This window comes from Pteropus vampyrus, unplaced genomic scaffold (genome assembly GCF_000151845.1).
Source record: "Pteropus vampyrus isolate Shadow unplaced genomic scaffold, Pvam_2.0 Scaffold112, whole genome shotgun sequence".
Classification (NCBI taxonomy): Eukaryota; Metazoa; Chordata; class Mammalia; order Chiroptera; family Pteropodidae; genus Pteropus; species Pteropus vampyrus.
Genome location: NW_011888893.1, coordinates 2,707,793 through 2,731,439, shown reverse-complemented (window position 1 = coordinate 2,731,439; position 23,647 = coordinate 2,707,793). Strand labels below are relative to the sequence as shown.

Here is a 23,647-nt window from a genome sequence, read left to right as displayed (position 1 = left end):
GCCCTGGGACTAGGATCCTCTCTGAGCACGCTAATGTCAAAGTCCACGCACTTTCTACTGTATCCCAGTCCACTTCACACGCACAGAAGTCCCAGGGGATTGCAACAGAAAGACATTTTCCTGAGATTCCTTTTTCTAAAGGCCATAATGCATAATTAAAACTAGCAAAAGAGAAAAATATTTGCTTGAGATCTTTCTGGGACACGGGTGTGGGATCACAGACCAGTCCCAGCGACATACGCACACAGGGAGAGGGCACGGGCTAGGAGGAAGGAGACTTTCTGATGCGGGGAGCAGACCCTGGGATTTTGTGGGGGACACGGGGACGCTGACTGGCTTCCCCTCCTGACTGTGTCTGTAGTCTAACTGACTCTGTCTTCATCTGAGCAGCCAGCAGAGTCTGGTGTTTACACACGTGCACCAAACGTGCAAGTCTGTAAACTGTAAATTCCCGAAGCTGAACTGAAGCCCCCGGAGAAAAGGGCCCTTGCGCTTCTTGGATCCAGAGAACTCCTATCTTCCACGAGTGGCGTCCCAGAGACCATGTGACCTCATGACGCAAGGGCCCATGGGATGCAAGGCAAGCTGAGCCGAGCGAGGCAGCATCTGCTCTTGCCCTGATTCTGTTAGCTTCTGTAACCTCGGCTGGAAACGTCAGAACGTAAACCTTTAGCGGGTTGTGGACGTGGGGTCTCTTCTGGAAAGCTGGACATCAGGTTTCCTCGCGTTACTCAATACTATTGTCCACACTGCTTTGCCAACTCATACAGATGCTAATTTTCATTATTCCCATTTGCCTTTGTTATTCTCCCCACTCTCTTATGCCTTATTCCTGATCAGGTTACATGATCCCATCCTCTGTCTACTCTTAACCCTGTCTCCTTAACCCTGTCTCCTTCACACACACGTGCAAAGAAACTTCAGGTGCACGGTTAGGGTGGTTCATGCTCTTCGCCTTCCTTCCTGTCTTCCTTCTCATTCTCTACCGCCTTCATCTAAACGCCCATTCTTCTCTCATATTGTTAGGCACCTGCTTCTCTCCACATGTGCCTGCTTCCTGCCTGCTTCCTGCCTGCTTCCTGCCTGCTTCCTTGTGAGTGATCCAAGGACAGGGACTCAGATCCTTCTCAAGTTTGTGTCTTCACCTTCAGCCCACCGTAGAGCAAAGGGAACCACAAATGTTTGACTCCATCGAAGCTACACGGTCAGGGCTAGGACCAGTCTGCAGTGACAAAGGACTTATACTCACATTTCAGCTCGAGCTTGATGAAATCCGTGTTTCCCAGGTTTTCCAGGAACACTCCCCGTGGGACTAACGTTTTGAAGTAGAAAGAAATGTCGGCACTGGTTTCCCCTTGGAAAGTGGAGAAGTGCAGGTAGGATGACGGGTTGGGGAAAGACGCAGCGTTCCAGTAACTCCCTGTGGGAAAGACAGTGAAAGCAGGTCATTTACACCTCAGTCACGACAGCAGAAGACACCCACTTCCTGAGCTTTAGTAAATTTCCATTGTTAACAGCCCTCGTTTCCTCTCATCCCACTGAACGATACTGCCCAACCCCCCACAAACATATCTGACTTTCCAAAAGTCCTAGGTATGTATATAAAACATTTTGTTAAAGACCGGTAATTGGGGTTCCTGCCCAGAGCAGTTCTGGAGGGACACTAGGACAGCAAGAAAAAATGGAGAGACGTTCCTGTGTCGCCATCTGCGTTGGTGGGCTGTTCCGAGCTCGTGCATGTGTCCTGGTGGCTTCGGTTGGTGTGAGAAGCACCTAGGCTGGACCTGGGGGCAGAACAGGAGCAAGGGCTTCGGCGTTCTGCTCTTGCTTCTCATCCGCCTTTGCCTCGGAATAACCGGTCAGCAGCCACTTAGAAATGGGGTGTCACAGGAATACAACGGGGGAGCACCGAAGGCCTGTGGAAGTGAGGAGCTGAGAGAAAGCGGGATGACCAGGCCAGGCCGGTCACTTCCCCACCCCTCCTGCTCCAAACCACCGAAGGCGAGTTGCTGTAAAAGGAGTGTCACCTCTTCCACCTCTTCATGCCATTCGTTCCTGGGACTCCGGGAACTCTGACCTTTGGGGTGTTTTGGGGAGCTCTCAATCAGACTGTAACCCTGAGCTCATGAAGAAGACACGATTGCACCCGCCCCCCCTCCTCACTCACTGCTGATAGCAGCCAGTATCTCCAGGAGAAAAGCAGTTCGCAGGACGAAATACAAACACCAAACTGATGACGCACATTCCATTAGAACAGATGGACCAAGAGTTTCACATGAGACCAGGAGCTGACTCTTGGCTGCCACTCCAGGGGAGAGATCCCTTTCTCGTGTGCACACTTCTGAGTGTTTACGATCACGGCTGTGGACTAAGGTGTGTGGGCACGCTTTAAAACAGCTACTAAAGCCTTTGTCTTTAATACTAAGCCTGTGTTAAAGTCACCAGGTTTGGCTAAAGATGGAGTCACCTATGCTAACTTAGCCCACTGTCAGCAAAGCAAAGCTCAGCACTACATCTCTGTGCTCTGACATCCCCTCCCACACCCCCAGCTGGCAAAGGTGGGCCTGGGTCAGCCAGTTGACTCTTGCCTGCTCAGCACAAGGTGTGGGATGACCAGGCCAGGCGAGAGTCGACTGGCTGACCCAGATAGCTCTGAGCCTCCCTTTCTTCCGTCTACGGGAAGCAATTCTGCTCCAACCGACCAGCAAATGCCCGGGTAACGTCCTTGCTCCTGCTCTTTGTGCTGTGAAGTCTTCCGTACTCTACAGCTCCTCAGAGCTCCCTTCTCTCCCTAGGCTGGATGCTGCCCGACTCATGATTGCCAGATAAAGCTTACTGGATTGGCAAAGTGTCTAGGGAAAATTTTCTTTTAACACCTAAAATATATGGCTTTTTAAAAATTATTTATTATTTATGCCTACAGCACCTGGTCTTCCTAGGTGGTCTCCCATCCAAGTACTAACCAGGCACGACCCTGCTTAGCTTCCGAGATCAGACATCGGGCTTGATCAGGGTGGCGTGGCCGTAGACCGTGGACTGTGGCTCCACTGGGGCACGAACCCACGACCTTCTGCGTGTAAAGCAGACATGCTAAACGCTACACTATGCAACCATATCCTGGTTTGTTTTTTTTTTAATAACTGATTTTCACTATTTTCTTCAAAGAACACAACTAATCAATTAAATTCAGTTTATTAGGTTCTATATACTGTATTCTTTCCTTTTACTCAAATTATGCACATATGCAATACTAAGGTCAACCACTATTCTTAGATGAAATTTGTGTTGAGACTGCTATGCTTAAGCCGTAATTTTAAATTAAACAGAGAATATGGCTATGTTATGAGATATTAAAATACTCCCTTATGTTCTTAGGGACATGTAGGATATAGCGACATCTGGGTAAGTGAATGGCAATATCTTACCAGTAAGTCAGTGCAAACGATGTCCGTAAATATCTTCCTTACGGTAAAAACAGTGGTGGTGTTTAAAAGTCTTCGTACAGTTTTAAGCTATACATTATATGGCTATATATTATATGGCTATATATTATTTTTCCTCAGTAGAGGAAAAATAAACTAGTTTTCTCTTGGGAAGAATACTATACGACACTGGTTAATAACACCTGAAAGGAAAGAATCTTAACTATTTAAGTCGTTATCATCTGAGGGCTGAATCCTCTTTCTGGCTCAAGATCTGGCTTAACATACAGTGAGAGCAGTCCAGGCTCACCTTTCCCACTGGCCCAAAACGCATGTCTCCTGAAGTAAAACCTGAGTCAAACTCGAGGCTGCAATCCTCTCAGCAGTCAGGGTCCTAGCAGCAATGAAGCCAAGACCGTGGGGCCAGCAGGATGTAGGTCACCCTAATGGGCCCTTCGACAATCTAGGAGCCGGCAAGCGTCAAGGTCCCCGGCCTTGCACTTCAGCCTAAGCAGAGCAATTCTGTCTCTTTAGACTGTATCCCCAGGACGCAAGCATAACTAACATTTTAAAGTTCAAGTGCATTCTTATTTTCTGACATGGTGATGTATTAAGAGGACAGGTGTCTAAAACAATTCTAGAAAAAAGAAAGCTAAAAGTAAAATAAGTCGGTATTTATTTGAGGTCCAATGCTAGTTACTCAGACAGAACTATCCCCAGAGAGGGGAAGGGCAGTTTAATCACTTATTCCAGTTTGATGAAAAGTCCCTACAGATCCCAATCTCATTTGTTCTGATTCCACGCTCACTAAACAACTTCAAACTAATTTGGTCTCTTGAATGGACATATTCACGGGAAATTGCGCCTTGTACGATGGTGGTCACCAATCGTCCTCTTGGAAGTGTCTGGGTTATCACATAATCTCTTTGGAGTTGTCACTTGGGGGCTGTCCCAAAACTCCCGATGAATTTGCTAAGTCCACATTCTTGACTGGCTACCGTGAGGACTCTGGTGGTGTCGGAGTTGAGATGTCCATTGAGGGGATGCTGAGCGATAGCCATTAGGGCACAAGGAGAGATTAGACATTCTATTCACATTTATTTTAAACACTTCATCCTCTAAAATGTCTGCTTTGGTTATACTTTGTGGTGTGAATGTGTGCGTGCAGGGGGACATGTCTGGGATTTATAAGCGAGCATGCTTATTGGGGTATAGGCATAAAGGTTCTGATGAGCAGGGTACGTACCCTGATGAGCTTCTGTGAGGCCTATTCTGATGAGCTCAGGGCTCAGTCTTTGGGATTTTCGGTTTTAACAAAACCACATGCGTGCTCTTTCCAGGGCTCCTTGCACTTCGTGACGCAAGGAACTTTTCGGATTATTATTATTTGTTTATATTGCTCCCAACTGACTGTACAAGCTCCTTGAAAGCTGGGAGCAAACCATTTCCTCTCTATAACCTTTGGCCCCAGGACATGAGTAAGTACTCAACAAAGAATTATTAAATCAGTGGGTAAATGAATAGTTACCTCTCTCAATTATATTCAATTCCACTTCACATGCAAAGTCCTCATGAAACAAAATCTGCTTTATAGTAACCTGAGCATTAGATACTAAATAAATACATATAAAACGCTTTAGCAGTGACTGATGACGGGTCACTGCTTCCACGACGAGCACACTACCATTGTGCTTATCCACGACTTAACTTCTGTGAGCCCCTACACACCTCACGGGACCATGCCAAGCACTGGCGGGACTGATGGCGTCACAGCCTTAAGGCTATTGAAACAGCTACGATTTGTACTTACTATCAAGGTCAGTGCCGGGGAGGGTCAAGTGATGTTAGATGAGACTATCAAGTTGGAGAGCAGAGATTCACTGTATGGCAAAGACTCGTGATGGAGCAGGCGGCAGGGACGGCCAGCACGGACAGGCAGAAGGGGGCAAGGTCGGAAACTGAGAGGAAGAGTGCGAAGCAGAACAGAAACAAATACCTGAGACTGGACGGCCAGTTGACAGTGACAGAAAGACGAGGCAGGTAGGAGCCGTCAGCGACCCAGCCGGGGGCAGGGGCGACAGTGATCAAAGGCTGGGCAGAACGCTGCCGTGAGGTTGAAGGCTCTACAAGCTCCTTAAACACGCTCTGGGCACAGCCTGGGCTCATCTCCTGCGGCAAGAGGAACCAGGGGCGTGCCCCATCTCGTGCCGGAGAGTAGGGCCGGGGCAGTAAGCCAGGCGCTGAGGACATTCACCACCACATCAAACCTCCGTGGATCGTTAGAAAATGTAGTATCATCTATTCACCCAAATTCTTTAGTGGCCATTTACTTTCATCTCACCAATTATTACTTGGTATGAGATTATGACTTCAAAGTTTCTAAGGATATTTTCTAATAAGCAGCAATTATGAGCCTAATTTTAATTTCTAACGAAGTATTACATGTACATAGTTTTAAAAGTCAAGTGGTATCAGGACTATAGTAAACACAATTCCCTGCTCCACCCTTCCCCTTCCCAAAACCAATTTTTTTTTTTTGTGACAACTCCTTCTACACGTCTTTTATTTATATCCCTGCATTTCTAAAATACACTTGTGTATTTAATTTATGCATCTTAGATATTCTCTGTTGACTTTCTGAATGCGAAATGAGGACTGAGCATTTTCACAAGCCCATCTCCCTATTCCCTTTCTCCGTATTCTCCCCAAACAGCCAAATGACAGATTTTGGGTTATGTTGAAACTCAATATATTCTAATTCTGGAACCTCCTGGAGTTCCGCGCTTTGCTTCTCGCCTGCTGGCCAACAGTCCGGGCTTACAGATTTTCCTGCAGGCTCATAAGGAGCAAATGAACATGAGATACGCTGCAGCCCCTCTGTGATGGAGGGAGCAGGAGCAGGGAGCGAGCGGCAAGGACGGCAGGGACAACAGCAAGTGGACGCAGGCTGCTCTGGCCTGTCACCTGGCGAAGCTGCCACGTACTGGTCCATGTACAGGCTCCAGAATCAGACAATCTGGTTCTATGGCCCTCACCCCCTGGGCGACTGTGCACAGATTTCTTGATTTCCCTAACTTGCAACTTCCTCATTTGTACAAGGGAATAACAATGGAAACTCTTTCACAGGGTGTTGGGAAATGACGAGATGATCCATGAAATGTGTGCGGTAGAGTCCTGAGCACAAAACAAACTGTGGCGGAGTTCAACACGTGTTACTAATCACCCCTAAACTGATGGCTCTGGTATCACGTGGTGCAGTTGCTCCCCAAGGGCTCCCCAAGGAGGGGAGGACGAAGCGGGAACAGCGAGTCTACAAGCCCGGACAAGCCCTGAGGCTTCTCGGCGCCGGATTTTCCACTGGGCGACTCTTTAAGAGGGGGGCAGCGAGCCACCCCAGGCAGATGGAGAGCTCACCTTACGGTTTTGACTTCTTCAGCTACTGGCTCTTCTCAGACTCAGACTCACTTCTGCCCTTTGTCCTGCTCCCGTTTCTCGCTCTCCTGCTCCCCGAATTTCAAAGTGTGTGCTCCCTGTTTCTTTATCTTCTTCATGACTTAAAACGTTTTTTTTTCCATTCAGGACACACAAATGGGAATTATCTTTGAGCCCTGGTAATGTGGCATACACTGTTTTGTAGAGTAGCCATTAAATAAAAATCTGATCAAAAGAACAGTGATTGAGCATCTAAGAAAGTAGAGCTACCCAAACACTATAAATAATTTTATTTGAACAAAGGTAGACCAGATATAGCTGCAGGGTAGACTGACAGGCAGAGATGTGTGATAAGAAGGTGAGGCCTCACCTTGATGTGTCAGGCCCCTGCTGTCGTTCCTTCTTCCTTAGACGGGAGACAAGTAAGTAGGAGAAGGGGAAGAGGCAGTGGCTGGGAGAGCTGGTGTTTGGCTGACACAGAGAAGACTGTATGCGGGCTCTGCCCTGCTGGCTGTGGGCTCGGGAGGTGTGTGGCTGCTGGTGTGGTGTGGACGCCAGGGAGCTTCTCCATCCTGTCACAGACTCAGCAATGTCCTCAGAGCCACCCGTGGCCCACTACTGGGACTGCACTGAGAGCTTCTGTAGCTTCTGCTTTAAGTGGCAAGTACTTTCCCAAGTAAACACTAGCCCGAGGAGACTAATTACTCTGAAAATTGTCAGTGCCCCAAAGGTTAGAAATTTGAACATCCTTTGAGTTATGCAATGTGTCTTTTGTTGTTTACTATGGTGCTATTTACAACGATAAACCAGATGGCTTCATTTGCATGCAGAGTTGAGTCTATTTGTAGAGGTGTCCTTACCTAGGAAAAAGTTGCTTCCTTAATTAAACTATTTTGCACACTCAGGGAAGGTAAAAGTAGCTTTGTTCAGCTCTCAGACTCATTGAATAGGGCATGCTGAACTCAAAACTGGAGAGCTGCAAGTTAAAACGCTGCTCTTGAGTTAGCTGTTCTCTCTGCAGTGTTTCATCTCCTCCAGTAAACCTTTCCATTGCTACCACTCCCAGGGGAATATTATAAACTGGTGGGAGGAGGCATCTATACATTCTCCATCTTGTGTCTCTCTGTGACTTGGTTCCTTTGGGCAAGAATGGGGATGGGGTCCTTCAGAGAAAAAGAACATGATGGTGAAACCCCAAAGGTTATGATGCTCAGGGTGCTTCCTCTACTGCTGTGAGTTGATCAATAACCAGATTATGGGGGATGTGACAAAACTGGCTTGTTCTTAATTAGTCACAGAAACTCATCTGTCGAATCTGTCCATGGTGCATTTAAACACAGTGGTACTTAAGAGGTAATTTTATTTCATTTCGAGTGCTTGAAACAGTTGTGCATACTCATACTTGGAGTCTAACAGGTCTAACTTTTCTTGTAAAATTCTTCAGGGTCTCCACATAAGACCCCCAAAGTTCACTGAACTTTCTTTATTGGGGCTATTAGTTATGCCTAATTTATTCTAGTCATCCTAAGTATACTGGGATACCTGTAGTATTCTCCACACTGGAGCTGGCCCCACTTTGCCACTCAAACCAGAAACTTGGGAGTCGATCCTCAGTACCCAATCCATCCGAGGCCTGATGAGCACACCTCCGAAATGTGTCCGCTCCTCTCCACTGTTCCCACTTGGCCAGGGCTAAGGCCAGCTTCTCTTGCCCGGATGCCACACTAACCGTTGGTTCTGCTCTCTCTTGTTTATCGTAAATCCAGCCTTTACAAAGCCAACAGAAGAATCCATCTAAAATGCACGACTGATCATTTCGCTGTCCTGAGGAAAACCCCAACGGTTCCAAATGCCGGCACGACCATTAGCAGCCCTTGTGCAGCCGCGGGGTCCTCGGCCTGCACTTGGGCAGTCGACAATGGTTCCGAGAGCCGCCGGCCTCGTGGGCGTCACTTCTGTCTTTCTCATGTCTCCTGCTGGTATGTTTCTTCTTATCTTTTTCTCTCCATATAACTGTAATTCGTGGTCTAATGCCACTAAAGCCCCCATTTTACCGTCTGCCCCGCTGTAATGAAGAACGGTCGAAGCCCCAGTGCAAGGGGCTGCGCTGCATTTGGCCATGCTCAGCCGCTGTGCAGAGGGATGCTGCAGTGTGAGGCGGGCCTCGTGCATTAGTGGACTACAAGCCCCCAGAGCCCTACTTCCATAGAAAAACAGATTTGATATCAAATCCATTAGGTGAGTAAAGTGTGGAAAAAAGCCGCCCATTTCTGCAGAATGGTGGATGTGAAAATTGGAAGCTGCTCTTCACGGCCGAGTAATGGATTGATATGATCCATACAATTATGTTACACAAATCAAGGTTTCCTTTCTGTGCCCTTTTCATTATAGGAAATAAAAAGATTCACACGTCCTAGTCATCGATACTGTCGTTTTCCTCCTGAAATGACCACGGTCCCCATGCCCCTAGGGCTGGGATCAGTAAGGCAGCAGAACCACCCACGGCGAAAAGGGGAGAGGAGCAAATGGACGGAGCTTTTAAAACCTGCTCCTTTATTTGTAAATTAGGAAAACAGTTCCTTTGTCAACAGGGTCGTTGTAATGACATAAAGCAGCATTATAAAATACCAAAGAACTATAAAAAGGCAAAAAAAATTTTCTTTATGCCTATATTCATTAATAATAATAGAAAACTAACAGACTTCTTTATATGTAGGGGGGAGATAGTTGGTTTGGATTTATATGTAACGTGCCGGAATTTCTTAAGAACTTGTAAATACTTGAGACGAAAGGAATGCCGTCGGAAGAAGGCTTGAAATAAATTTCCATCCAGCAGCTAAGTGAAAATAGACTCTAATATAAAAATACATAGTGCGTCCGAGCTGAAGGAGATATTCAGACTTTAAGGACAGAAAGAGCACAGTGAGGACACGGTCCCCTTTTGCAACTCTAAGCCGCGCTGCTGTTTCCGTGCTGTCAGGCGGGTTCACGGACATCGAGCTTCGGTCATCGTCACCGAGGACTGCGAGCTGGGATCCACGTTGAGAGCACTGGTCTGAGACGCTGTAGGACGAGTAGGAGTTTTATAACTCCGTGTCACATAATTACAACGAACAATAAGGTGAGTGCAATGGCATCCAGTAGGTCGATTTAGAATAGCTTTAATATCAAAGAAATCTAGGAATTTGTCTCGGGGCAGGACAGACCTCTTCGGGGGTGTGACCAGCGGCTGATGTGCCTGGAGAGGGCACAGCATTTTCACGGGCAGATGCTGCCGAGCGCGGCAGCCACCGCAGCACTGCAGACGCAGAGGGAGCATGCCAACTGCTCTGCGGGTCTGACGGGGTCACAGACGTACCGGCAACCCCAAGTGGCGGAACCTCGGCCCACATCTACTGATCATAATGTGGTGCAAAAATACGCATCTGGATAATGACACATTGAATAAGTGATTACCATGAAATTTAGTCTGATGCACCACTTCATGACTGGACTTACATTTTCCACTTCAAAATCTCGAGTTTTAAAATAGAGGTTTTGGTGTCTCAGGATTGCCATCTAGGTTTTTGGGAGCAGTGAGAAGTCTGCTTGCCTGGAACTGAGCTGTTTGGGAATCTTAATATTTTAAAAAGTGAGTTTAGATTATAACAAGAAGCAGAAGTTAAAGTTTTAACTGCCACAGCATGGTGCTGTAGGTTATGTTAATTTGAACTGAGTAGAGGTGGCCTAATCTAGGTTTTGGAGGCAATTACTTCCAGCAGTCAGGCAGCCACCCAGAGTTCAGCGGCTTTGAAAGGTGTTGCGTTCAGACCTTTTCGCAGTCTAGGGGCTTGGGAGAAAAAACAGGGCTTTACATCTCAAGATGTATAAACAAAGCACCGAATGGATTCTGATGGAACTAATCTCACATTTTACGTTTCAATCCACTTGACCTTCTCCTTAATCTTCCACCCTCCACCTTGAGTTGACCACACCCCACACACACATTCACGCTCACACACGCACACACATTTATGCACACAAATGCACACATTCACGCACACACACGCACACACATTTATGCACACAAATGCACACATTCACGCACACACACATGCACACACGTGCATGCACACACACGTGCACGCGCACACACACATTCGCACACACACAAATACACATTCATGCACACACCCACACACATTCACGCACACCCACACACATTCATGCACACACACGCACATGTGCACGCACACACGCGTGCATGCACACAAACATGCACACATTCACGCACACACACACACGCACACACGTGCACGCACACAAACATATGCACACACATTCACGCACACAGCCAGACACACATTCACGCACACACGCACACACACAGCCACACACACATGCACACACGCACACATTCACACACACCCACACGCATGCACACCCACACCCACCCACCTATACTTCTCTAGCTCTGCTACCTCGAAGTAGCTTTATACTAAAGGAAGGCTGGGCGCTGGGCCACATTCATCCAATAATTCTGCCCAGGCTCTGAGTCTTTCCTCTTCTCTTAGGCTGGCTAATGATTATTTTATTCCTGTTAAGGGCTGTTAGGATATTGATCTTTCTCAATAGGGAAGCTCTTTTACTCACTGGCTGAGGTTTGTGCTCCAATGCTTAATGAAGGTAAGTCCTTCAAAGTTCTGCTTGCCTTCACAGACCCTTGTAGACATGAGGAGAATTACTCATTTGAGAGACTTTAGGAATGTAAGAAGGTGACATTTTGGTTTTGATGTCCTTCTGTCTCTTGGAACCCTGGTCTCCAAGTTGCATCTCTAGCTTCACCTTTACCAATTCTGCTATCAGGTATTAATCAACCAAACCTTCATAATGTGGTGGCTGGTAATGGCGTAATTATTATTTACCCCTGTTTTTTAAAAAACTATTTTAATAAGGAACTCCTGAAGATTGAAATGTCTTTAAGATCAAAACTAATTAATCTCTGATGATATGATTTCAAGTAACAACACAAGGTAGAGATAAATATTTCAATATTCATGGTCTATATTTTATATCTAGTAGTTGCCTTTCAGCCATGATCTATGTTTCATTGCCAGCCCCCCCGCCCCACGCCCTGTAAAATGTTCAGCTTAAAAATCTTGACGAATGAGAGGACAATGTTAGAATAACATGGTGGAACATAAACGATTCTAATTTTCTCCACTAACGAGAATCAAGTAATAATTTCCAAAGTTTACATGTGAGAATGAATTTGGACACTGACACATGTAAGAAGGAAAAAAAGGCGTCAGTTTTCATGCTTGAGAAAAATGAAGTGTATGTTGGGAAGTGCGCAATGAAAATCACAATGTGAACACAACTCTCCACACTCCAAAGACAAGAGTTAAACTGTTTCATAACTTTTACTTTTAACACTAAACTTCAAAATATCTTTCTTTGAAGAAAATACACTTGCTCTATTTCACATGCTTGAAAAACTGTAAAGCATTCCACTGTGTATTAATCAAAACTCAGAGCAGGAAGGGAGAAAATTTCCACAGAAATATTCGGAAGATGAGAAGCTAGGCCTGATTAGTTTCCACAGAGCATCGCAATCCTGTTAAGGATTATCTCCCACGAGTAGAAAGCAGTATTCCCTTCGGATTGTTTTTCCCCAGGTGGTGCTCTTTCTGCCTGTTTCAGTCCGATGTCTGTTTCTTTCACCACCAGCGGCTCGCAAGCTTCGGCATGCACTAGAACAGTCTGCGGGGTTTGCTAAAAACGCTGCTCTCTGAGCTGTGACCCCAGCTATTCGGAACCACTCAGCCCTGGGCAGGTATCTACCCTTTAATGAGCGCCTCGGTGGCTTCTGGAAACTCCAGAAGTTTTGGAATCATGCTTCTGGAGTCTTGGTAACTCTCCGATCACGTATTATAGAAGGCTGACTAATTTTGTACTTCGTGAAAGGTAAACATGACATTCATATTTGTTATTGGTGAAGCTTCACACTGAGGACACAAAGACAGTCTGTCAAGAAATCCTAACTCCCTCCTGCTTTAGGTTTCGGTGAGCAGAAATAGCTTGGAAGCCACACGGACAGAGAGGAGGTCCAGCCTCTCTGCATCATGTGATGCAGAAGGTCTTTGCCTCCTTCGCTAGAGAGAGCTTGACAGTGAGAGCCAAACTTGGCTTCTCTAAGGGTCTCTGGGGAAAACAGGACATTGGATTCAGCCCATGATCCAGCCGGGAGTAAGTTCAGACACTTGGCCTGGAGCCTTTATTCTTGACTTCTATGCTTGTTTACTCAGACTCGCAGCTTTCAGAACATTTTTCTCTGGTCCTCTTCCTTTCATTTTACTCTTGTTCTATTCATTGGTTCTACTGCCTCTGACCATCTCCTAAATATCTGTGTTCCCCAGGGCTCCACTCATGCCTCTCTGCTCTTCTCTATATAGACTGTCTCTCTGTGTGATCCCCACTCTCTTCCCACTGATAACCAGCATCCATGCCTCCAGCACAGACCTCTAATCAGAGTTAAGTGCCAAAGTCCCAGCGGGACATGTCTATCTTTTCCAATTTTCTACCAGAAGCTTCAGAGAGCAAGTATAAAACCAAACTCACTGCCCTCACCCCAAGGTTAGCTCCTCTTGGGTCTTTATCTTAAGGCTGTCACTGTTCATGAAGCAACTCCATGTTAGGAAGCTTCAGGCTCTATTCTGAGCCATAATGTCTATGCCCCTGCAAAAGCAGATGCCAAAGTCTGTCAATTTTACCTCCAAAATGTCTCTCAAGTTCCCTTTTCCCGCTGCTCCTGTCTCCGTGGCTCTAATACTTCTTCCCGCCTCCCAAGTTACGCTTTGCAGAGCCAACAGGACAGCTTTCTGAACAGACTTAAATAGCAACACGTGTCACACATCTTGCCAGGAGATCCTACCCTCTCTATCTGTAATGACATTTTACTTTCTTCTTAGTCTTAGTTAAAAAAAAGTTATTATTTGTAGAGACAATGATGATAAAATACAATAGCTGATATTTATTGGCAGTTTACTATATCATTCAATGTGCTCGGCACTTAATATGCATAATTCCACTTGAGCTTCACAAACCCTATAAAGTAGCTGCTGCTATTATTCCCCTTTGCAGATGGAACAGTTGACACTTAGAGAGATTAAGTAACTTGCTCAAGTTCCCATGGGTAGTATGAGGGGCAGCAGAGCAAGTCTGCCTAAGTGCAAAATCTGTACCCTAATCACTTCCTTCTGCCTGTTTTTTATTGTTTCAATAACCCTATGGAAAGTATTCTTCTTACATGCATTTAAAAACATTTTGTACACTATGGTGGGTGTAGTGATGGGTTCGAACCAACCCACCATGTTCTCTCACCAGTTGGGTAAGGGGGAATTTGCCACCATGTTGCTTGTAAAATAAACATTATGTCTAAGAGAACAAAAATGTTGGTCTTGGCTTAACTTTATAATTTACTTTTTATGATAATGGTCTTTCAAATGTATTAGCTGCTAATGGCTGAGGAAATTTATAACTTCTTCCATTGTAAATAGATTGATTGGTTAAGTATTTTCCAAGTATATTCAACAAAATATTATCTGTAGAATTCTGGAATGTCAATAGCTATCATATCAAAAAAGTATTACAGAATGTTAAATAGGTTCTTTACTGCAGGACATGTCACGATGCATCGTTACTCTCTGGGAGGAGTGCACAGTACCTGTTGATGCACACGTTTGACTACAAAGCTCTTTTTCCTTTTCTCTCTCTATTTTTTTTTTAAAGAAAACAGAACAGAAATATACCTATTAGAAAAATGTTGAACCAAAAGGGCTACCAGGTACTTGTTAATACAGAATTAATCTTTGTGTTTAAGACATATGGACTATGCTATTTATTTTTATTTAAACCCTACGTATGTTACTAAGGAGAGTTACCATGTTTTCTTCCATTTAGAAACTATGATAACTGGAACAGTCACTGTGAGAAGATGTAGAGCATTATCAATTAAACCTCTGACCTAGTCGTTGGGAGGCAGATCAATGAAAGAAAGCTTATTATTATTTTTTTTAAATGGAGACCGTGGGTCCTTTCCTTTTTGCAAACCTCTCTGTACATCTAATAAACCATGCACACACTCCTAAATAAGCTCTGTAATAGGCAGGGATCCTATGCCTTCTGTCTCTCCTCTTCCTCTAATGCTAGTCAGGGCATTTGTGGAAGCTGCAACCCCAGCATTGCTAGGTTATGTCTTCCTGAGAAATCGAAGCTCCATGGAAAGAACAAAAGCTGGGTGTGTTCGCAGTGGAGGATTTTTAAACCATGGTAAACACGTTTTCAAAGCTATTTTCTTACTCAAAACTGTTGGGCTTTGGACCTTGACAGCAAGACCATCACTGGGCATGAGGGCAGCTGCTGCTGGTTCTCTTCATGCATGTATTTCAGCCTTCCCTGAAGTTCCAGAATGCATTTGACCTGCAGCCCCATGGGGCCCCGGCTGCCTCTGTCCCTTCATCCATCCAAGAGTATAGTATAATACACATCTCCATTGTTTTCAGGGAGGCTTTAGACCTCCTTGGTTTCTTGCCCTTTTGGAACAATGCCATTTGTCAAGATGGAAACACTTGATTCACATTTCTATGTGGACTTATGTGCTATTCACCAGAGTAAACAGAACATAAGACTCCCCGCCCCACCTTCATCAAGCAGAATGTAACACCTGTTTTTGCTGGTCAACATTCAACCAAACGGCTATAAGAGTTAGGAACTTGTCTCTGCAAGTAGATGAAACAGACCGGGCCTAAAGACAGAGAACAGAGGCTGCACGAGCCTACTCTCTCTTCCCTATATGAGTGTGTATTATTTGCAGTTAGATCACTGGCAAAATAAGACTACTTTCCAGGCCACTGTGGCTCAGTTCGTTGCCTCTCTCCCGGAAGCCTCATCGAAATTGTCCACGAGATCTAGAACTTCATTGTCAGCACCCTCTCCAGCAGCGAGCGGCTTTTCATCCAGAGCCTGGGCAGAGCGTCGGCCTATCTCCTGATGCTCCTGAAACCAGCAGGCTGCCTGCACCAAGCTGCTGGGAGATGCTGGGCAGCACTCCCGTCAGCGGCTTTGTCTTGGCCTGGCTGTACCAGGCAACCTGTTTGCTGCCAGCGACGCCCGAACTTCAGGGCTGTGAAACAGATTACTGTTCCTTGGTTTGTGAACACACTCATGTCTTCAACAGCATAGGTGTTGTTTACCACTAACTTCTTTAAGGAGAACAGATGTTTTTTATCATTTGCTGTAGCTGTTCTGTGAACCACCCCCTTGCTTCTATGAGCAGTTCCTGTCCCACCAATGTGCACCTGTGCCTGCAGTTTGGCGAGTTTTTCCTGGTTTGTGATGGTTTCTTTCATTTTGTTGGAGAGGAAACGGGGCCACATGAGGAATGAGGGTTGGCGCTCACAGGCTCCTGGGCAGAGCAGCAGAGAATAAGTGCATGCATACACGTGGGGATGCAAGATGGCAGCCAAAGTGGCTTGTGGTGGCTGTAAAGTTACCACCTGACCTATGGAGATGCTCAGTGGAAACAGTTCAATATAAGACGCAGCAGACATATTGATAACTGGGACGTATTAAAATCAGTAGAGATGAAAACAATATGTCAAAAAAAGAATGAAGAAATAATTCTTCCCTATTTTGGGTTTTCTTTATGTTTTTCTTAAATCATAAATAATGATTTCTTAGAATAACAAACGTTTCTATTTGTTGACTTTTTAAAATCTAAAGAATACTTCTTTTTTCTCATCCTCATTTTGTTCCATATGCACTGGCTTCTCTCAACTATACATAAGGCAAATTAGGTAGCTTCATCCTTTAGTCATTACTTGCCAATTTTAAGAACTGGGATAAGTATATTATTCCAAATAGAAAGAGTAAATTGTTATGTGAGAGTATGAAGTAACTAATTCACACAAGTATGAAAACAAAAGAGATTTAAACGAAGGTGATAGTTTATATTAATTCATTGTGGGGTGGAAAGCAAGTGCAATCTATAGTCACCCTAAGGGCTAGATAAAAAGACATTACCTGCTACTGGGAGGTAAATAAACATCCTTATGCATGTGTGCATTTACACATGCACACACAGAAAATTCTAAACACAATTCTGTGCAAGTATATATGGTTTGGAATCCTTACAAAAGTGGGCACAAGAAATCTTTCAATGTATTTTGCCTAAGCAGCAAGAATGGACAAATGTTTCAATGTAAAAACATGTCTCAGTGGTCAGTGAAATCACACACTCTGAGAAAAGTAGGGCATAGCAATATATACTCTTTTTAGGAATAGCACTAGGGACTTATGACACTAAAATAACAGGTATTTTTCCATTTCCGTCATTATTCGGTCAAGCAGCCGCAGCAGTGTTTTTACTCACACCATCAACTCCCCTGGGTGCCCTGTGCACCCGGATTTTGCACTATTATTCTCTACTATCCTCTGCTATTTCTGGTAGGGACGCTGAGTCCACACCTTGAGCAGTAAAACAAAACAGACTGAAATGGGTCTGGGACATCTCACTGTTGCCAGAAAGCAAGAATGCTTTTAAGAACGTTGGAGATTAAACTAAAATACTAAAAGGATAGAGTCAAGTCAAAGATATTCCTGTTGGCTGAATTTTGATGATTTGGCGTTAAGCGTGAGAGAGAGCTCAGTGAGCATGAATTATGGTTGGCTAAAGAAGTTGAGTCTGGTCTCTAAAAGTTATTTGTTTGTCATGATACCTAGAAAAGTTAATATAAGGCATATAAAGGATAGTTATAATATAAAGAAAGGCAAACAAATTAGGGTACGTTTAACAGGGGGTTCATATATGTGAGTATTTTGCTTCCTCTGCTAATTATATTCCTGACTACAAATTATATAGTGTATGTATACATACACACACACACACAGACACAGTAAGTGCTATAGGAGGCAAAAAACCAGTAAGCCAAATAATCTTAAGAAAGGTAGTTATAATGAGATCAAAAGGACCAACCAGAGCTGGAAGCACACATGAAAACTGGGTAGAAATGAGGGCTCAGAGTTCATTAGTGCCAGTGGCCACACCATGCAGAAAGAAAACAACACTGATTTCAAAAATGATCATTTGAGTCAGTGTTCCGAAGAGAATTAAAATGTAGACTCAACACATTATCTGCTAGGAGGTAATGTTTTCAAATAAACCAAATAATCTTAATAAAATATTTTTAAAAATTCCCAATAAGATTCTATAACAGACCAAGTCAGTCATCATAATAATGGGATAACACAATAGGGTTTGCGATATTGGCCAAAATATTTGTGAAGAACTATCATTTTAAAAAAACCCCAATTTCATGTATGTGGACTTAAATGAAGCTTAATCTGATAATCATTGGCTAGCGTCTACATCTCCTTAGGAACCAGGACCTGTGTCCTCACCAAGAATCAATTGGTTCATAACCTAAATGCTACATTCTTGGTTGCTGTGAGATCATTGTTTTTCATTTGGATGTGGTAATAATTTTGAAACCTAAGAAGCAATAAGAACAGTAAGACAACTGATATATTAGGAAAGTAAGCCAGGAAAAGACTAAGAATTAAAATATGAATCGGGATAAGGATATATGACAAATTTAAATTCACTAGATTTGCATGTTTATAACCGATTTTAATCTAGAAGTACTGATTACCCTTATAGTTATAATAATTTTGTGAGAGTTTTATATATTCTAAGGTATTTAAAATATTCAGAAAAATTGGATATGTTGGAATTTTTATTTCAATTAAATACTTGAAAATACTTGATTAAGTTTGTATTCAATATTTAAGTGTTTGAGAAATTTAATTGGTTAGATCTTTACGTTCTGACTGTTAGTTGTGTAAATTAACAGGTAATCTATGGATAGTTGGGAATTACTGATAAGTGTTTAAATAAATATATACTGTTTATTAATTCATAAAACTAAAAAATGGGCATTAAAGAAAGTACAAATAAAAGTATTTCTATAGAATGTTTGCGTCCCCCCAAATTCGTATCTTAAATCCTGTTATGCAATGTGATGGTGTTGCGGGGGGAGGGGAGGGGGTTTGGGAGGCGATTAGGTCATGAGGGTGGAGCCCTCATAAATGGGATTAGTGCCCTTATAAAAGAGACCTCAGAGAGCTCCCTCGCCCCTTCTACCATTTGAGGACACAGTGGGAAGATGGCCATCTATGAGTCAGGAAGTGGGCTCTCACCAGACAGCGACTCTGGCTGAGTCTTGATCTTGGACTTCCCAGCCTCCAGAGCTGTGAGAAATAAATTTCTGTTGTTTATAAGCCACTGAGTCTATGATATTCTGATAGAGCAGCCCAAACAGACTAAGACAGAAAAGATCTTTCTCAAACCCCTGTGACATTAAAATATCAGTCATCATAAAGACACAATTTCAAATCGTCCTCAATAAACCAAATAATTGTGATAAATTACTGCTTGGGCAAATTAAACTCCCTGAGACTATTTTCTTCTCAACATTGTGTCTGAAGGTCACTTCAGAACTAAATGAGACAACATTTAATGACTTAACAGGAGCAGTTCCAGGTTTAGAGCTGGTATCTAGTAGAAAACAAATATATCTATACAGATTCAGAGGGGTGTCCAAGGGCAGTGACAAGCAGGTACTAAGGAGCGTAAGAAATCCTTCACTCCTCTTGGACCACAGAAGTCTCCTCCCTGCACTCTTCTTTCTCTCGTACCTCTAAATGGAGCACCCCACGAAGATCGCTCTTGGATGTCCTGCCAACCTTAGTGGGTGGGGGATAGCTAGCTTTGATTTAGAAGCTAACCCCTCCCCCACAAAAAACCCACAAATAAACAAACAAACAATACCCCAGGGAAAATGCCACTGTGTAAATGTAAGCAGAAATTTCTTGTGGGATTGTTAAAATTGACGCGCTCCGTGTGGGCCGTGCAGGAAGGCCGCCACCACCCCGCGCCGAGCGCACGCGCAGCCCCACCGCCCACGTTCACCACTCCACCTCACCTGCCCTCTGGGCTCCAGGGCTGGCTACACTTGGCTTTCATCTCTCCCCTCCCCGCAGCCTGCTCCCCGGTAACACGCAGTGAGCACTGACCGCGCCCTCCATCCCTCAGGGAGGACAAAGACCAGGCCTGGTAAACGCAGAGGTTATTCCATCCGGAAGTCTTTTTTTTTAAATGAAAGAGCATTTATTTAATTTTAGAAAATTCAAAGGAAAAAATATATTTAAAATGACTATCAAAAATTTTAACATTATGAAATGAATGGAAATTTTATTAAAAGGTGAGAAATCGGAGTACTAACTCATAATCTTTTCATTTGAAAGCTGAAAAAGCACTGGTGCTCTTTTAAGATTAGCACTTAGTGAAGACGAATTAGTCAATTAGTAAAAATTATATTTTTTTAATAAAAGATTTTACAAGAAGTTTTATCTTGTGAGAATAAAAAGCTATTTTGAAAAGCACTGATGTCTAATAACTTAAACTCTAGCCTTATGAAAATAGGAAAATCCACATTTGGAACTCAATCTTTAAGAATCATAACTTTCCCCATAAAATGTTCTTAGCTTTATGTAATAGCCATAGACAGGAACACATCTGACTTGCAGTAAAATTTTCTGATCTCTACGTATTTATATAAATAATTCAAAGAGAAATAGGTTATTTCCAACAGCTTTAATTAGTTTTCCATATATATGGTCATAATCCAGTTCTACTAAGATATTACATTTTGTAATAGCTGTTAAATATAAATTGAGTGTATACCTGGGAAGTTTAATTTATAGACATCTCCTCACCAAGAATATGGAGCATCAATACTGCTTTCCTATTACTCAAAGTTTTATCGCTAGCCTGAAATTGACTGACTAAACGACTGTCGTGGGTAACACATAAAGCTGTACAGCTGAGCACTGACTTATTACAGAATAAAAAGCTTGAGGGATCGATCATTGGGGTATTTAATCTCAGCACTGGCTTGTTTCCCATTACACTTGAGAGAACAAACCAGCCAAACTGCTTTGAATGAAACTTTATTAAAAACAATGTCACTTCTATGTATGTCCCTCCTCTAAGTGAGTATAGCTCATTTATGATCATAAAGCACTTTCTAACCCTCTCCTCACGATTCCTCTGCAGAAGAGACTCAGCTGAGTAAAGCAAAATGACCTGTCATACCAGACTGTTACTGCAGTGAATTAATGTAATTAAGTTATGTAATTTTAACATGATCTTCTTTACATTAAAATGACCATCTCCTTCCTCCTCCCTCTACCGCACCTGAAAACGAAAAAGAAAGAAAGAAAAAAAAAGGAAGACAGAGCAAAGAAGGAACAAATAGTGATTTTAAAGAATCTTTGGGAAAGAATTATATTCCAGATCTGAGAGCCACAAGAGTCTAAAGATAAAAGAAGAGAAAAATGCTGTAGGCGTCTGAAATGTGACATTCTGCACAGTCCCCAGGGGCAAGGAGCCAACCCTTTGCTGTTTTGCTGCCAGGGAGTTTAATAGAAAGACCTTTTCTTTGATCACCGTGTGGGATTGAGCCTGGCCCCCTCTCCCAGTACTGCCAGAGACTCTGTAAAACTCCTGTGCAGTGTCCACCAGGTGGCAGCAGGAAATAAGGTTTGCCGCAAATTGGTGCCTTGGTCAAGAGCAGTGAATGCATTAAAGGAAAAATAAATTCTGTGTTGTGAGAATTTATATTAAGAAACACTGCCTTAAGAAAATAAAGTCTTCCGTGAAAATGTTTCTCAGTTGTGGGTTGTAGCAGCAAAAGAGAAATTTCACCTTTCAAATTATCATAAAATGAGAATATAGCATTTTGGAAATAAGCAGATCTGTGATATTACATCTGTGGCCATCCAGGGAGCTTCAGACCCCTGTTGAAAAAGCCCTGCCGTCAACGGTAAGCTAAAGAAAAATGTAATTGTATTTTTCCCTTTTTCTTTTTCAGAGAAAGACTGTATGTCATGCAGACCCTCAGCTACGTAACTTCTAGACATTTCTAGAATTTCTGCATTTTTGCAAAAGACTTTTGAGAGTATCCAGAGATAATGCTCACATAATCACCTAGCTTGAATATTGTAAGAAATAGTCATAATCAGCCCTTTTTTTCAAATGCAAGTGTGTTATCTCAAGCATAACTGAAATAGTATGCAGAGTGTTTGAATGCTTTGCTTTGGGGAGTAAAACATACAAACCTCTGTCTACTTTCTCCTCATTGCCCCTGGTCTCCTCAACGGTAACCTCCCTGTAACTCTCAGTTCCCCCTCCACTCTCTGAACGTGCTGCATCTCCAACTAGTTTCTTCCCTCTAGATGAATCTATGCTATAAAGAAAATAGCAACAGAGTGGAGGATCCCTGTGCTCCTCACGCCGAAACAACATAATTTCTCTATTGTTATTGTGAAAGCTACATGGAAAATGTCAATGTCAACTACAAATTTTGTCAATCATAAATTGTTACACAAGTCTAAGAAAATCATTATTTTTTAGCAACTTCCTAATCAACTTCTTTGCTTTCAGGTATTTCCCATCCTCACACAACACAATACAACACAACGCAACACAACGCAACGCAACGCAACGCAACACAACACAACACAACACAACACAACACAACACAACACAACACAACATACAACTGAGTACACTTGCTGGCCCTTTCAGGCACTGGTCTTCTTCATTCCACTGATCTGGAGTGGATAGCGTATATCATTGCCCTTCAGATCCTTCCCATCTGTCTCCCCTTAACCCTTCATAATTTGGCTTGTCCCAAAATCTAATGAAATGCTTCCTCTAAAGCCAACAAGGAAATTCCAAGCTTTATGTCCAATGGTCTTTTCTTGCTCCTCATTCTCTTTGATATTGCTGAGCCCCGACCTTTAGGAAACTCTCTCTAAACTGTCATACCACCAAGAGTATCTGGTTCTCCGCTACGTCAGTTTTCTTTGATGAGTTTTGCCTCTGTGAACAAACTTTCTCCATCTCTTCCTCTGGCCCTGCCTTTTCTGCCTTTGCTGTGATATTATACAAGGTTCAATCAATACACCTCCCCTCCAAGCTGTCCCTCCCATAAGTCATGACAGAAAACTATCACTAGCTTTGGCTTTTCTCTTGGGCTTTAGTCTAACATGCCCAGTTGTTAGATGGTCATCAGATGGCCTCCAGGCCTTGCCATCTGGGCCATGATGCCATTATTATTCCAGTCCTCTTGGTCCTAACCCTGATTTAACCCATTTGACTTCACCCGCAGCTGCTCAACTCCCATTGCCGAGATTCTTTTTAAATGTTTCGCACAGCTGTCCCTTTCATTCCACCCCACAGCGCCCTTCTTTATGTTCACTTCCTCTGTAGTAACTGGTTTTCCTCTTTCCACAACTGGCTCCTTCAGCTCTGTTCCCACAGGCCCACTTTCCCACATACATTTATGCCATTTAATATTTCAATACTACGACTGCCTATCATACGCTTGAGAAAAATCACTCCTCTTTTTGGGCCTCAGTTAACTTGACACGCCTTTCTTCTCCTTGCCATTCACCCTTCAAGGCTTAGTTCAGATATCATCTCTGCCGTGAAGCTCTCCCAGGTCCTTCTCACTCAATCAAAACAACTCTGAAATATAACAACCCTTATTGGTGCTTTGTACTATTATTAATTGCATGATTTTGCTTAAGCTATTAACTTCTTCATGTTTCTTTATTGTTTTGACATTGAGATTTTAAGTTTCTTTATAGAAAGCCCTCTGTCTTATTCTTGTTTCCATTATAGTACT

General features: G+C 43.4%; 1 protein-coding gene and 2 pseudogenes across 1 annotated transcript in view; all 3 read right to left on the bottom strand.

Annotated features, from left to right (window-relative positions):
- The window catches only part of CNTNAP2 (contactin associated protein like 2), a 1,200,002-nt gene that overhangs the window by 212,090 nt on the left and 964,265 nt on the right, over positions 1–23,647 (bottom strand). The window contains exon 16 of the mRNA XM_011365532.2: positions 1,250–1,420. Coding sequence (XP_011363834.1) covers positions 1,250–1,420 — 171 coding nt within the window. The remainder of the gene's footprint in view (positions 1–1,249; positions 1,421–23,647) is intronic.
- On the bottom strand, positions 2,915–3,030 carry LOC111743378 (annotated as a pseudogene).
- Positions 15,753–16,258, bottom strand: LOC105295726 (annotated as a pseudogene).